The following is a 12,524-nucleotide window of genomic DNA, read 5'->3' as shown; positions in this document are numbered from 1 at the left end:
CAACATAAAGAAGCTACCTGTTAGATTTCCTTAGTTCTTCTGTCTAGTGTGGAACGCGCGAAATTGTCACGTTCAACACGCATGCGCGCATGGACTACGCATCACTACCATAGGATCACTACATTAATAACAGCAGTAGGCCTAATAATAATAATAATAATAATAACAATAATAATAATTAAACCTTGAAAGACCAGCAACTTCATAAAAAGCAAATCAATAAAACAAGAAGACACTGAAACGCAAACAAAGAATATTATTTATAAGTGTGCTTTAATCTTAAAATACACAGTGTATTCATTTCGGAGTTAATATACTATATTACAAGTATATCTATTGCATAGTTTGGATATTTGGCTTGATCAAGATTGCCTCAGAAATAAACTGTATTGAACTGTACAGAAATATTGGCTTTTAAGACAAACAGTTCAGTATGCTATGCCTAGTAGGGCTATTTCATAAAAACATTTTCCAAGTAAATTACCCAACAGGTAGAAACAACAGAAAGAAGCGTATTGATTTCAATATCACTGAATATTTAACAGTGGGTGTTTTATTCTCACTGGTGTCAGTTCCATTAGATGTCCCTACAATAAAGTGCAATTTTATCAAAAAACAGCCTGGACTCCAATGAAATATTGTGCAACTTGTAATGACAAATAGCACCAAAGTAAAAGCATGGCACTAAAGTTACAGTGCACTGGTGGTGTTTGGATTGTGGTACTTTGACTTTGGCTAACTCAGTCCACAGTGATCAATTTACCCTGAATCTACAAGAATTTGATTCAAACAAATCCTCTGTCAGCACTAGCCTAGTAATAGAAATGAACAAACATCATATGTTTCAATGTAATTATAAACTATCAATAGCTGACAGCAGTCATAAAGTGCTCTAAAAAAAATATATTTCTTCACTTCCTTCAGCATCCTAAATGAAGTGCACCATGCTATCCTCACATTCCTTGGGCACTGTAAGCTTGTAGTTATGGCACACTAACTTATAGTTCTGCCCATCATTGTTGTCCCAGTATTCATCCCCACACACTTTGTATTGTATGGCAAACTCTAACACTGCCCCAGGCTGCAGAAACGGTGGAACAGGCAGGTGGAAACGGAAAGTATCACAACTCAGCTGGCCTCCTCCTCCATCCCATGGATTGGTGGCTGTATTTACCCAGGAGGCCTTTGTTTCTGTGCTGCTCTTCCACTCAGTGAAGGAATAGCGAGCTCTGACTTCTTTCTCAAAGTCTAAATTCAGGACCTGTGTGATTCCAATGATACCCAGGTCAAAACACAAGACTCTTTCCAAGCACACTTTCTGCCACTGGAGGCGATTCAGGAACTCTGGCTGGTCGCCAGGCTGCTGGGTAAAAACAGGCTTCAGGTACGGCAAGGAGATCTCCAAGTGCCTTCCATCTGCCAACTCTGCACCCATCAATAATTTAAAGGTGACATGTTGTGGTACAAACGGATCATCTCCAGTTTTGAAGAGCTTGATGTCTTCCAGGTCGAGCCCCAGAGAGTCGACAAAACGCACCCCAGCGTTTCTGGAATGCTTCTTCTTCTCTGTGGCAGAGGGGAGAGAGTGTGAGCGTGTTCGGATGATGGGTTTGGGTATGGGCTCACAGGAGAGACTCCGGTGCAACTCTTGCTCCTTGGGCTGAGAGACTCTGGGGCTTGGGGGCCGGATTGGAACTGGCTTCTTCTCTGCATCAGGTTTATTGGCCCTGAGCATTTCAGTCAGGTTGATAGTCATGCAGGGCCTGGAGACACCGCTGTAGGAGCTAGAATACTGCTGCTCAGATTTCCTTGGGGAAATCCTCTCCTGTCCAATATACCACCCTTTATCCATGTTCTGGAATAGCTGGTGTCCTGCTCACCTAGGAAGAAGGTGAAGTTGCATAAATCATTAGTAACATCACACAAAAAATCATAAAAGATCACAAACATGTAATTACAAGCATATTTGATGCTGTTTTCACGCTGATTACCATGAAGTGTAACCACAGTTTAACCACAAAATTCGGCTTCTTGGTGCTTAATTTCCCAACAACTTCATCACAGTCACTTTCAGTAGGGAAGAGAGTGGGCGTGTACTCAGGGAAGCTACGTGTCTAAATGTATATCGCGCTATTTCCGTATACATTTATGGTATATCTAAATTTACTGGCTTTATTATGGTGCAATATCAGCTAACATCGCAACACCTCACCATTAAATGATATGAAGCGATTGTCAAATCTATTTTGCAGGTTGAAGCCGAAGCCTGATCCTCCATTTACAGTACTATTTCATTAGAGCTGCGCATTTCCGTGCGTCACGAAGCCTCCGCCAGCGGCCTCCACGCACACCTGATTTCTAATTGTCAACATCGCTCAAACCTATCCAACACACGTACATGTTTTCAGCATGGTCTCGTTGGAGATCAGCAAACATGCGCGCAGTTCCTGTGAGGTTGCGAATGGACCAGAATATCAATGAGGTTGCATGGGAAATTGAGTAATACAAGATGTAACAGGTGCATTTGTTCCCATTATTCCAGTTTTTAAAGCACGCGGGTTGCCCCTTTCCCTCTTGAATGTGCCACTGTTTGTAAACGGTTAACAAATTAATCAAAAAAGGGTCTGTATATTTCGTTTGTAAGAGAGATTGGCTTGCTTGCACTACAGTTCCCACAATGCCCCTGTAATCCTACTCTAGAGGCAGGCAGCGAGCCAGTCAGCAGCAGGTAAACAAACCTATCTGACAGGGACGGCGAGCCAAACAAAGCTTATGCGCTGTTTGACCGCCTTGCATTTTTAATGCCGAGGAGGATGTCAGTCGAAACACGGGGACGTTTGCACTCACCATTTCATTAAAAAAAATTGTTGCATTGCGACTGAACAGAGACGCTACTCGACGACAAATACCCCCGAGAAGGAGTACAGTTTATCCGTGCAGTAGGGAATCGACTGTCGACATCTGCGCATGATGCACTGCAGCACTTTTGAGAAAATGGACGTATTTAGCCTCATTCTAAGAATAGAGTCTCTGATTCGAGATGTAGGTTGGGTTCTATAGCTACAGTGTTATTAATATTTGTACTGGACTCAAAACAACATCCCTCCTGCGACCTGCAACATGGGACCCATCATGCAGGAGCGCACAGCATCCACGACACTGAAACGCGTCGTCTCTAAAGAGAAGATTCGGGTTAAAAACGCTGAAAATACCGGACCAGTGACCAGGTAGGCCTAATTCCACAATATAATTAAGACAGGATTAGCCTTTTTATTTTAACGGTTGACGAACCACTCTCCTGTTTCCATAGTACAAAGAAAGGTAACAAGATGAAGAAGGCAGGGAGCCAAGTGAAAAACGGCCTCCCAGCGCCAGGTCAGGATAAGGACACAGTGCCAGCAGTCCAGAGGGTGAGTGACTGCCTTACTGGCTGGTGAATTATAGGAAGACAATATTGCAGCACCAATGTCCTCAGGGTTATAAGCTTCATAAAAGTCAGTGACAGAGATAATCACCCCATTTTCCACATGATGATGATTTTTTTTTTTACAGGGTTCTCAGTCAAGAGGGGGCAGGGTCAAATCTGGCACCACACGAAATACAAGCAAACTATCCAGGTATGTGTGGAGAATGGTTTGGATTATTTTTTAACTCTTTGCTATCATTAAATCCCATATCATCTTTCCCTCACACTCTTCTCAACCTACAGCCCTGAGGAGGATGGAGTTTTGAGACCTCAACTCCGCAAACACTCATCCGTACAAAGGAAGGAAGAAAAACGAGAAACTCAACGGATTTCGCAATGCTGCAACGAGCTTGACCAGAATCGCGGGGGAATGGGCAAAAATCGGCGAGCCCTCTCCCTGCCCCTCTCCCCGATTGCAGGGCTGCGCCAGATGCCAACACACCTCCAAACCCAGTCCCCAGCCCCCACCCCAGATGTACTACAACAGCACTACAACCAGAGGGAAGATGACAATGACAGCGCCAGTGATCTATCAGACTCTGAGAGGCTGCCTATACTGCCCTCGCCCTGCACCCCCTGCACCCCTCCTCACCTCAACCTCCGGGCCGAGGTCATCAACAGTAATGACTTCCCGCCGGACTTCCCAGGACCCCGTGGGGCCGTGGGCGATGGAGACGAAAGCGAGAAACCCAGCTACAGCTACCCGGACTTCCTGCCTCCTCCCTTCAACAGCTGGAGCCTGCGACAGCTGGCGGTGTTCCTCCACACCGAGGGCCGCGGCGCCCCCCGGCCCAAACCTGTAGGGCCCCTGGAGAAGTACCTGGAGAGGCTGCTGCAGCTGGAGTGGCTCCAGATCCAGACGGTGCAAGCAGAGAGTAGCCGCCCGCCTGGGAGCCGTACAAGGCCACAAGGCTTCCCCTCTGCCACCACCGCCCACCCACCCAGGCCTCACACCGCTCCCCCCACCCGACTCAACTCCCCTAAAGGGCTGCGGCACAGCCAGCGAGCCTTCCCCTTCGCTCCTGTCAACAACCCCCCGTCACCTGCCTCTACCCAGCACCAGCTCTCCCGCTTCCCAGTCTGTCCTCACTGTCACATTCGCTACCCGCTGTGCAACGGGAGCTGCTCGGCCTACGCCTACCAGCGCCATTCACGGCTCAGCCCGCTGCTTGAGCGCAGAGCCAGACCTGGAGCACCGGCCAAGAGGAGCAGCAGTGAGAGCCGGGCCACCTCCTCAGAAGGAAGAGGCACAGGAGGAGGGGGACAAGGAGGAGGAGGACAAGGAGGAGGTGGAGGAGGAGCCCAGACCCCAGTTAGCCCCTCGGCAGGAAAGAGTCATCTCAAACACATGCAGGCAGTGGGCAATGTCCGCAAGCACTCCCAGGAACCAGGAAGCAACCCTAACAGTAAAGGTCAGGTGAGGAAGGGCCGTGTCAGAGCTAACTCTGAGACAGATGTGAAAAAGGAGCCTGGTGGCGCTAAAGCAGCTAGTGCAGAGAAACGTGTTTTCTCTGCAAGTAAGCGAGAGGTCAACACTTCCAAGAGAGTAGAGAAGGACTGGCAGAGGACAGAGGCAGGAGGTCAGGCCACTAAAACTGGCATGAAAAGAGCTGCTAAAGAGCCGCAGTCTCTCTCCAAAGCACCACTGGGTAGTAAGCAGAATGGCAAAGCAAAAAATGTGCACTTTGTTGCAAAGTAACCCCTATAAACCCATAGAGCTTTACTTAGTGGTTACTTGGTAGAGGAGCTTGAACCTATGCTTGCTTTCTGTGTAATCAGTGTATTACTAACATGTTATAACTGTTCCACAGCAGTCTAAATCAGTCAGTTGTTTGCAGCCTTCAAAAGGTCAGAACAAGTAGTAATTAAACAGCTACGATAGTGATAAAACAGCTATGATTTCAAAGTGTTATAACACTCTTTCGTAGAACAGATACACATATCTCATTCAAGATGTACAATACTTGTAGAATCATGAAGTTGCACTGTAACAAATCCATTTTGAAAGAGAAGACCCATCATGGCCCTTGACACTACTAGGATCCTCAAAGTACAGCATTTATGTAAACTCTCTTGCACTGCACAGTCATTTTTGTCAGTATACGCTATTAATGTTGCAATAAATATAAAATAGACATCTACCTTTTGACAGCTTTCAACAGTAGAAATCTAAGTAATCCTTAGTGAAGTTCAACACAGATCATCGCATTTTTGTCATTGAGTAAGACCATGGCCATTACTAGTGGATTGTTTTTGATGTTGGAATGTATTTGTTCTCAGATGCTCTTACTTTTTCCTTGATGTTGCTTTCCATCTCTTCTTTGGTGCCTCATGTTTTAAGATATGTGTTCAATTATAGCATCATTTGCTGAAAAGAAAGAGGTACAATAAATGGTGTATTGAAGTAATGTAATTTCTTTCAGATGTACTTGTGCAACGGTTTTGAAATTTTCGTTATAAGGGCTGATCATGTTTGAATAGGCTTGAATTGTAGTCTATGACAATATATTTTGCCTAGAGCTGAGCTCTTTCTGTTGTTTGAGAGAGACGATGTAATGTTTGCTACGAATGTAAATGCATATTTTTCCAAATTTTGTATACCATAGTTCTATTTATGAAAGGTGTTGTGTTGGACTTGTATTCATCATTGTCATTGTTATGTTTACATTGCCATGCAGAAAAGGAAAAGTATTTAGTGAAAGAGCTGAATGTATCTTTTTCCGTATGTCTGCTGTGTTGTACCATTGGTCAATCCTGTGATTCAGTGGAATTTCAAATGCAGTCCACATCATAGCAGTTAGGCTGTAACATGGAAAATGTCTTACATATCACCTTAGTATTCCACCGCATACTTGAACAGTCTTTAGAATACCGTGTTTACATTAGTGTGTCTTATCAGTTTCTTGTGATTTATCATGTGCACTTGATTCATGGGAACAACTACATCAATGTAAATGTTGTGATGTGTATTCAGATTGCACCTCTTCACTTAATATTCATGTATCAAGTATCAAAGCCATAGATCAGGGGACAGGAGTGGCGATCTTATTATAAATGTGTACAATATGTTGACACGCACGCAGAAAGATTGTTGTATGTATTTTCTCAATGTTGAATGCAAGTATTTGTAAGGCATAGAAATAAATATGTTTTGCACTCAATTGGAATTGGTCCACTTGTCATTCTTAATCAGGAGCTCATGAAAATGAAACAGTAGATAGATAAATCAAATCTATTTGACATAAAGAACTTATGCACAGTTTACATTTGATTACTTTTCTAATGAGGCACGCTGCCTAATGTCCCACCAAAATCATGATATATTAAACATAACCAGTTATGCTGATGAGGTCATAAATGAAGTTAATAAACATATTAGCAAATATTTCTGTCAACATACAGTACTTGTCTTCACATAACACATGGGCTATTTATTTATTAATTTATATGTTAATGTAACAAACTCTGTATCTTAAAGAATTAAGGAGTTACAGTTCCGTTTTTTTCATTAATCTCAATATGCAAATGTTTGCAGCAAGGTGCTCCAATATCTAATCAGATCATCTCCCCTATAGGGGGAACCTGAGGTGTAAGTATGACATTTCTGTCATGTACTGCTCCTGAGTTATTGTGTTCCCAAGAATGTGTCTACACACAGATGCCATCTTGGCAGCATTATGTCCCGCATATCATGTACCATGGTGGCAGGATATAGAAATTGTGCATATCATCATATCCTCTTCTGGCCTGGAAATGGTTTTAGCAGCTGGCGGAGCTGCTTCTCCCTGTCATTCACACACCCTGGAGCAGAGAACAATCACACACAGGTGTAGATTTAAGTATTTCGTAATACAATAGAACCACACAGGCTCTTCCACAAGTGTCCAAACGATCACAGACCACAGTAATCAAATAATACGTATACTTTTGCACATTTACAAGTCGATGCCTGACATCACACACTGAATGATGTTTCTCTCAAACATTTTCAAATAGGGACACTTCTTGCTTCAACACGTTTGCGTTAGCGGCAACATTCAGGTTACCTAAGTGTGTGTTGGCAGTGAAACATGAACTGCCCAGTGTTTCCAGGTTGACGTCCTCTCTATAGACGGGCCCGTCATTCCACATGAGGTCAAAGCCACCCACCCTCTTCTCCCTGCCAGTCAGCCTAATGAGACAAACCACAGCTGATTAGGACGCAGTTCCAGCATGGCCAAAAGAGGTAAAAGGAACTCACTAATCCTCCGTTGTATTGTTTTCACCTAGTGACCCGAGGGAAATTATGTTAGTAAGTTATTTATTGTTGCTGTCACACGGTCGGTTTATCTTGCCACCTGTGTTCCAAAAGATTACATTAGGGATTTATAATAGATTGGTCATATTTAATAAAGCAAGTAATGTTTCTCTGGGGTTTCTAATAGGTGTAAAGTCGCTAAATTATTACCTTAAGAGTTCACATACCTCGTCCTGTGACCTACATATAGGCAAAGACATGATGACTCTGCAGAAAGAGGACTTTACCTTCCCTCCATATCCACAATATGTAGCGTGTCTTCCAGCAGCCGGCACTTCATCTCATAATCCTCTTGACTACTGGCTGTGAGTGACGGAGAGGCATTCACCTCAATTAACCACCTACGAAGACATGTAAAGTGGAGGATGATGACATTCACCGAACACTGACCTAGCCTTTTGACCAAGCATTAGCCCGATCCCATCAGAAATAGCAACCATTTCAGTACGGATTGTGAGGTAGCACAAATAAGTGAATTAATATTTTATTATTTGAATGGAGAGATTGAGGTGTTGACATTAATGACATGTTTGTTATTATTTACAACAGGATCATTGCGTACCTGCCAGTTTTTCCAATACGCTGTGCAGATTTATGTAGCTAGTGACAGTGTATGGTAAATTCTGGAGCTCAGCACTGGCAGATTTACTGCTTTGTTTTGCTCCATCCAAGTATGCAACACAAGTGTGTGGAAATTGAGGCTGTGTGCATGTGCTTGTGTGTGTGTGTGAATGCATGCTTGTGTGCATACTGTATGTGCATTTGCGTGCGGGTGACCATGCACTGCGTATGCGTGTGTACAGCGTGTCTGTGTTTGTGTGAGCTCTTACGGTTTGAGGTTCTGATCCAGTAGAATGTCATAGCCATAGAGTTCAAAGCAGTGTTTGTCATTGATAATGACCTTTTGCACACTCTGCAGGCTGCGGACAAAAATGTTATCCATGTCCTTAAACAGGGTTTCTACCATCTCTGCGCCGTGTTTGGCAGTCAGGTATCTACGAAGCTGCTGAATCTGCCACTTACATCCCTACTCAGAGACGGATAAAGGGATGGAGGTATAAAGAGGAGACAGGATTGGTTAGAGGCCAGAAATTTGAAAAAAAAAAACTCTCAGAAAACCTGGAAAAAATATAACAGGGTCTATTACTCTTCACTTGTGCTTTACTGAATTACACACCTTTTCAGGATCATAGTCGGGCGCTGTTTTCTGAACAGCTACATTGGTGAGGTGCACATCTGAATAGAGGCATTCAGGAGAATTTGTGAACATTCACGATGCAATCAAGCCTTCCATGGGGATGTGGATGAAAGAGACACTATTTGGAACAACGGCCTCAGTAATTGGGTCAAACCAGGCTATTAAAAACTGACTCGCTTGAATATTTCATGAGAGAACTCTGACTTGTTAAGGGAATGACTGGCACACTACTGCTACTTAAAACTCAAGACCAGACTGTAATGTAAGTACAAACCATGTGTTCAAATGAATGGTGCTTTATCCAAGGGCTAAAATGACACCATGAGAAGGATACACTGGTCATCAATACTGCTGAGGGAGAATCGGGTGCTGGAGAAGCGGGCAAAGCCATCTCGATATAACCAAGCCTTCAAAGGAATATACTGAAAGGCAAACGCACACACACACACACACACACACACACACACACATACACGCACACATACACCCAAAGTTAGTTTGCCAAAGGGATAAGAGAACAGTATGAGTCATCATGATTTATAAAGTTCAATACTCACTGATGTTACCAGCACATAAACTCTCAAATCAAATTTTCTGCCTGTGGGGAGGAAAAGTACATAAAGTACTGAAGGACGGGCAGCCAACTTAAAAAATCCATGCTGAAACAGTGTGCTGCCATTAATTTAAAATTTTTATTTGCCTGTTATAATTCTCCTGTAACCCTTTCTTAATTTATATCTGGCATTTTAATTATTTATCTTTTTTTATTATTATTTATTATTATTATCGCTAGGCACAATATAACTATGTTTTGAAGACTGATTAACAAAAGTTTATTATTATTCTTATTTACCGCTAATGAGGTAGGGGTTCTCTATATAGCGCTGTGCCACATAGCTTTCCACTTGAGCTGCTGCATCCTTCTGTTCCTCTGAGCGGGTGCCATCCTGTGTAAGCACATTGATTTATTATTAGTTTGAATGTGTGAGTGTGTGTGTGTGTGTGTGTGTGTGTATGTGGCAGGGTTATGTGAGAGACAAACAGAGGCCAATGCATTTATGAAATCAACATCAGTGCTTTGACCAATAGGATGTAGCACACATTACCTTTTTCCAATCCATGATGTCTTTCAGTTTCCTGAACAGGAAAATACCCTTCCCTTGAGATTTTGCCACCTAAACAAACACACCTGTTAAATCTCATGACTTCAGTGGAGCTTGGTAACTTTACTCTAGTTTATGAAGTGTGCTACCATTAGCAGTTTGAGTAATATTATAGTGTGTTCTTCTCCATAAGGGAACATTATTATAATGTGTTGAGTCTGGGGTCCACTATAGCTAACCGGTTTCATGATCCAGGTGCTGCCAGGACTTCTTTTGAACTCCTCTACGAAGAGATGATACTCGCTGGGCAGTGCAAAGGTGCAGGGGAAAAAGTCACATTTGGCCGCCTCCATACGCCCGGCTTCCCTTTCAAGGGTTTTGCGATATCTTTTAAGGTTTTTCACCATGAGGTTTTTGCGTGTCAGCTGCAACATAAAACACAGAAACAAAAGACACTGCATGACTTGTATTTGAATGATGTGTTGATGACCTTAGTTGTGCTATACAGTGGAATCTCCAGGTTATAGTTTCACAACACATGCATGGATGACACTGCCTCACCTCGTAATGGTTGCGAAAGTGGCATATCCTTACATGTTCCTCCATGTAGGAATGATCGAAATTCTACCTCAGCCAGCCCACATCACACCAGTTGAAATCCCACTCTCCATCACTGTTAAGAAAACAAAGGATACACATGTACAGATGTTTTCAAGATGGATTAAAATATCCCCTTGAAATTTTGTATTTTCCAGTGTGAATAAACTATTCACAAGGAGCCACACAGAAGTCAAGAGAGCTGTTTTGATGATGCACTTTTTACACACAAGCCACTCACTCCTTGACTTCAACCCAGCCTGGTCTCTGGCGCAGGACATCCTGAATGGTGTTGAGAAGGCCACATTTGTAGCGCACACTGCTTCTTCCTTCCCTGGAGAGATATTTGGACACTTTTTTATTTTTCTCCTTATCTGTTATCCCGATACAACTGAGGCAACATTCACCTTGTTTGTAACCAACTATCTATTTACATCCAAATTAAGCACACCAGACTCACCTCTCCCCTCTCTTCTGATAGTCATGTGGACCTTTGTATCCAGGTGTCTGCAAAGGTGAAGAAAGCAATGCAAGAACTAATTCACAATGGTCTCAACATAAATGAATAAGGACTAGAGAACTGCAAGTCTTCTGACCCATCAGTAACGCCTCTGGCTTGCTTGCTAACTATTACTAACGTAGTGATGTTGTAGAACTACTTTTTCACTATCTAACGCCACGACCAGCTAGCTAGGTTAGAGTGAACGCTAACCAAATTATTTTAACTATTAGCAAGCTTGTCAACAGAAATCTGGACCCGACAAAAAAATTACGTGAGCACCATGCTCTCTTATTTACCTTATTCTTTGACATGGTTGGTCACACCTTGGTTATAACACAACAATCAATACATAACGTTTCATTTAGACACGTAAGTTAGTAACGCAATAGCAGCTGGCTGTGTTAGCAAGAGGGTTCACCATGCTTCGTAATGGAGTTTGACAACAGCTGTTGTCATGGTAACCATAGTCTCGAGGTCTCGACAGACAGAAAGAATGGCCTATGTCGCTTTCCGTAGCATCTGAGCATGAATACCACAGTGTGCTGTTTACATGGTCTGTCTGAGGGTCTGAGGCGTCGATAAATCCACCAAAAATGGTCTATGTATTTACTATTCCGAAATTACCGAGAGTTGTTTTCCTGCACGACCTTGTAACCATTAACAAAGCGTAGAAAAAGTAAAAAAAGATGGTTATCATTACAAATACACACAGATACAGAGGGACATACCTAGTTAGACAGGCATTTTACATTTACAGCTATACCAGAAAGAATAGTTAGAAAAGGAAGTTAGAGAAGTAGGCCTACATGTGTAAATATTTTTTGTTTTACTAAGATAGCCTAATACCAAAGAGGTTCTATGAAATGTTAGACAATTATTGATAATAGCCTGCTCATGTGACTTATTATAATAATGTTTATTTCCACATCATTTTTCAAAACTGGGGTACAATTTGCCGTACATACAAAAAAAACCAACAAGTCAGTGGAAAAAATAACAATGAAAGTAGCAGATATGAATCTACAAGATCAACCAATAATCATATAGGTTTATTACAGTAGCCTTGGAATGACATTGCTATTTGTTTTGGCTGCAGATATGGACAGGTCTTGCTCAGTGGGATCCATAGATTATGTTCTTTACCCAAAGTCCTAACAGGGTTTTTGGGTGAAATATTAAGTGCCTTAAAATTCCCAGAAGACTGAGTGAATATTGGTCCCATACACTGGCAAATCAAGGTCATGATTGGCCTGGGTGCAGAAATTGTTTGGGCCCACTGTTCTCTAACTGAATGTTGATCATCCACATTTCTGTAATTAGTTTAAGAAAGGGAGCCACTGTTTATTTATTTAGTGCCTTAC

The 12,524-nt window shown here is 42.6% G+C and overlaps 3 protein-coding genes across 3 annotated transcripts; 1 reads left to right on the top strand and 2 right to left on the bottom strand.

The window, feature by feature from the left end:
- Nucleotides 1-299: 299 nt before the first annotated feature.
- Nucleotides 300-2,365, bottom strand: ppp1r3da (protein phosphatase 1, regulatory subunit 3Da). Its single transcript, XM_071516324.1, has 2 exons — nucleotides 2,213-2,365; nucleotides 300-1,880 (listed from the first exon to the last, which is right to left on the bottom strand). Exon 2 carries the CDS (start codon nucleotides 1,850-1,852, stop codon nucleotides 929-931), a length of 924 nt encoding a protein of 307 aa, XP_071372425.1. The 5' UTR covers nucleotides 1,853-1,880; nucleotides 2,213-2,365; the 3' UTR covers nucleotides 300-928.
- Nucleotides 2,366-2,780: 415 nt separating this feature from the next.
- Nucleotides 2,781-6,621, top strand: fam217ba (family with sequence similarity 217 member Ba). The gene is made up of 4 exons (XM_071516307.1): nucleotides 2,781-3,227; nucleotides 3,311-3,410; nucleotides 3,553-3,617; nucleotides 3,710-6,621. Exons 1-4 carry the CDS (start codon nucleotides 3,121-3,123, stop codon nucleotides 5,163-5,165), a joined length of 1,728 nt encoding a protein of 575 aa, XP_071372408.1. The 5' UTR covers nucleotides 2,781-3,120; the 3' UTR covers nucleotides 5,166-6,621.
- A 575-nt stretch (nucleotides 6,622-7,196) lies between these two features.
- ttll9 (tubulin tyrosine ligase-like family, member 9) lies at nucleotides 7,197-11,474 on the bottom strand. The gene is given in 14 exon segments (XM_071516330.1): nucleotides 7,197-7,267; nucleotides 7,513-7,637; nucleotides 7,991-8,104; nucleotides 8,594-8,790; nucleotides 8,941-8,999; nucleotides 9,296-9,383; nucleotides 9,519-9,559; nucleotides 9,815-9,908; nucleotides 10,068-10,136; nucleotides 10,304-10,489; nucleotides 10,626-10,737; nucleotides 10,903-10,995; nucleotides 11,122-11,168; nucleotides 11,460-11,474. Coding segments are annotated over 14 exon segments (1,311 nt in total).
- Between the last annotated feature and the right edge of the window lie 1,050 nt (nucleotides 11,475-12,524).

The sequence above is a fragment of the Centroberyx affinis genome, unplaced genomic scaffold, assembly GCF_046629955.1.
Source record: "Centroberyx affinis isolate AG114_WGS23_722 - 3 ecotype Tasmania unplaced genomic scaffold, CSIRO-AGI_Caff_v1 ptg000398l_1, whole genome shotgun sequence".
Taxonomy (NCBI): domain Eukaryota; kingdom Metazoa; phylum Chordata; class Actinopteri; order Beryciformes; family Berycidae; genus Centroberyx; species Centroberyx affinis.
The sequence above is the reverse complement of the archived record's forward strand: the minus strand, read 5'-3'. Positions and strand labels throughout refer to the sequence as shown.

Coding starts and splice junctions, on each gene's coding strand:
- fam217ba (XM_071516307.1), top strand. CDS start 3,121: ATGGGACCCATCATGCAGGAGCGCACAGCATCCACGACACTGAAACGC. Junction 3,411..3,552: donor CAGTGCCAGCAGTCCAGAGG/GTGAGTGACTGC, acceptor TTTTTTTTACAG/GGTTCTCAGTCAAGAGGGGG. Junction 3,618..3,709: donor AATACAAGCAAACTATCCAG/GTATGTGTGGAG, acceptor CTCAACCTACAG/CCCTGAGGAGGATGGAGTTT.
- ppp1r3da (XM_071516324.1), bottom strand. CDS start 1,852: ATGGATAAAGGGTGGTATATTGGACAGGAGAGGATTTCCCCAAGGAAA.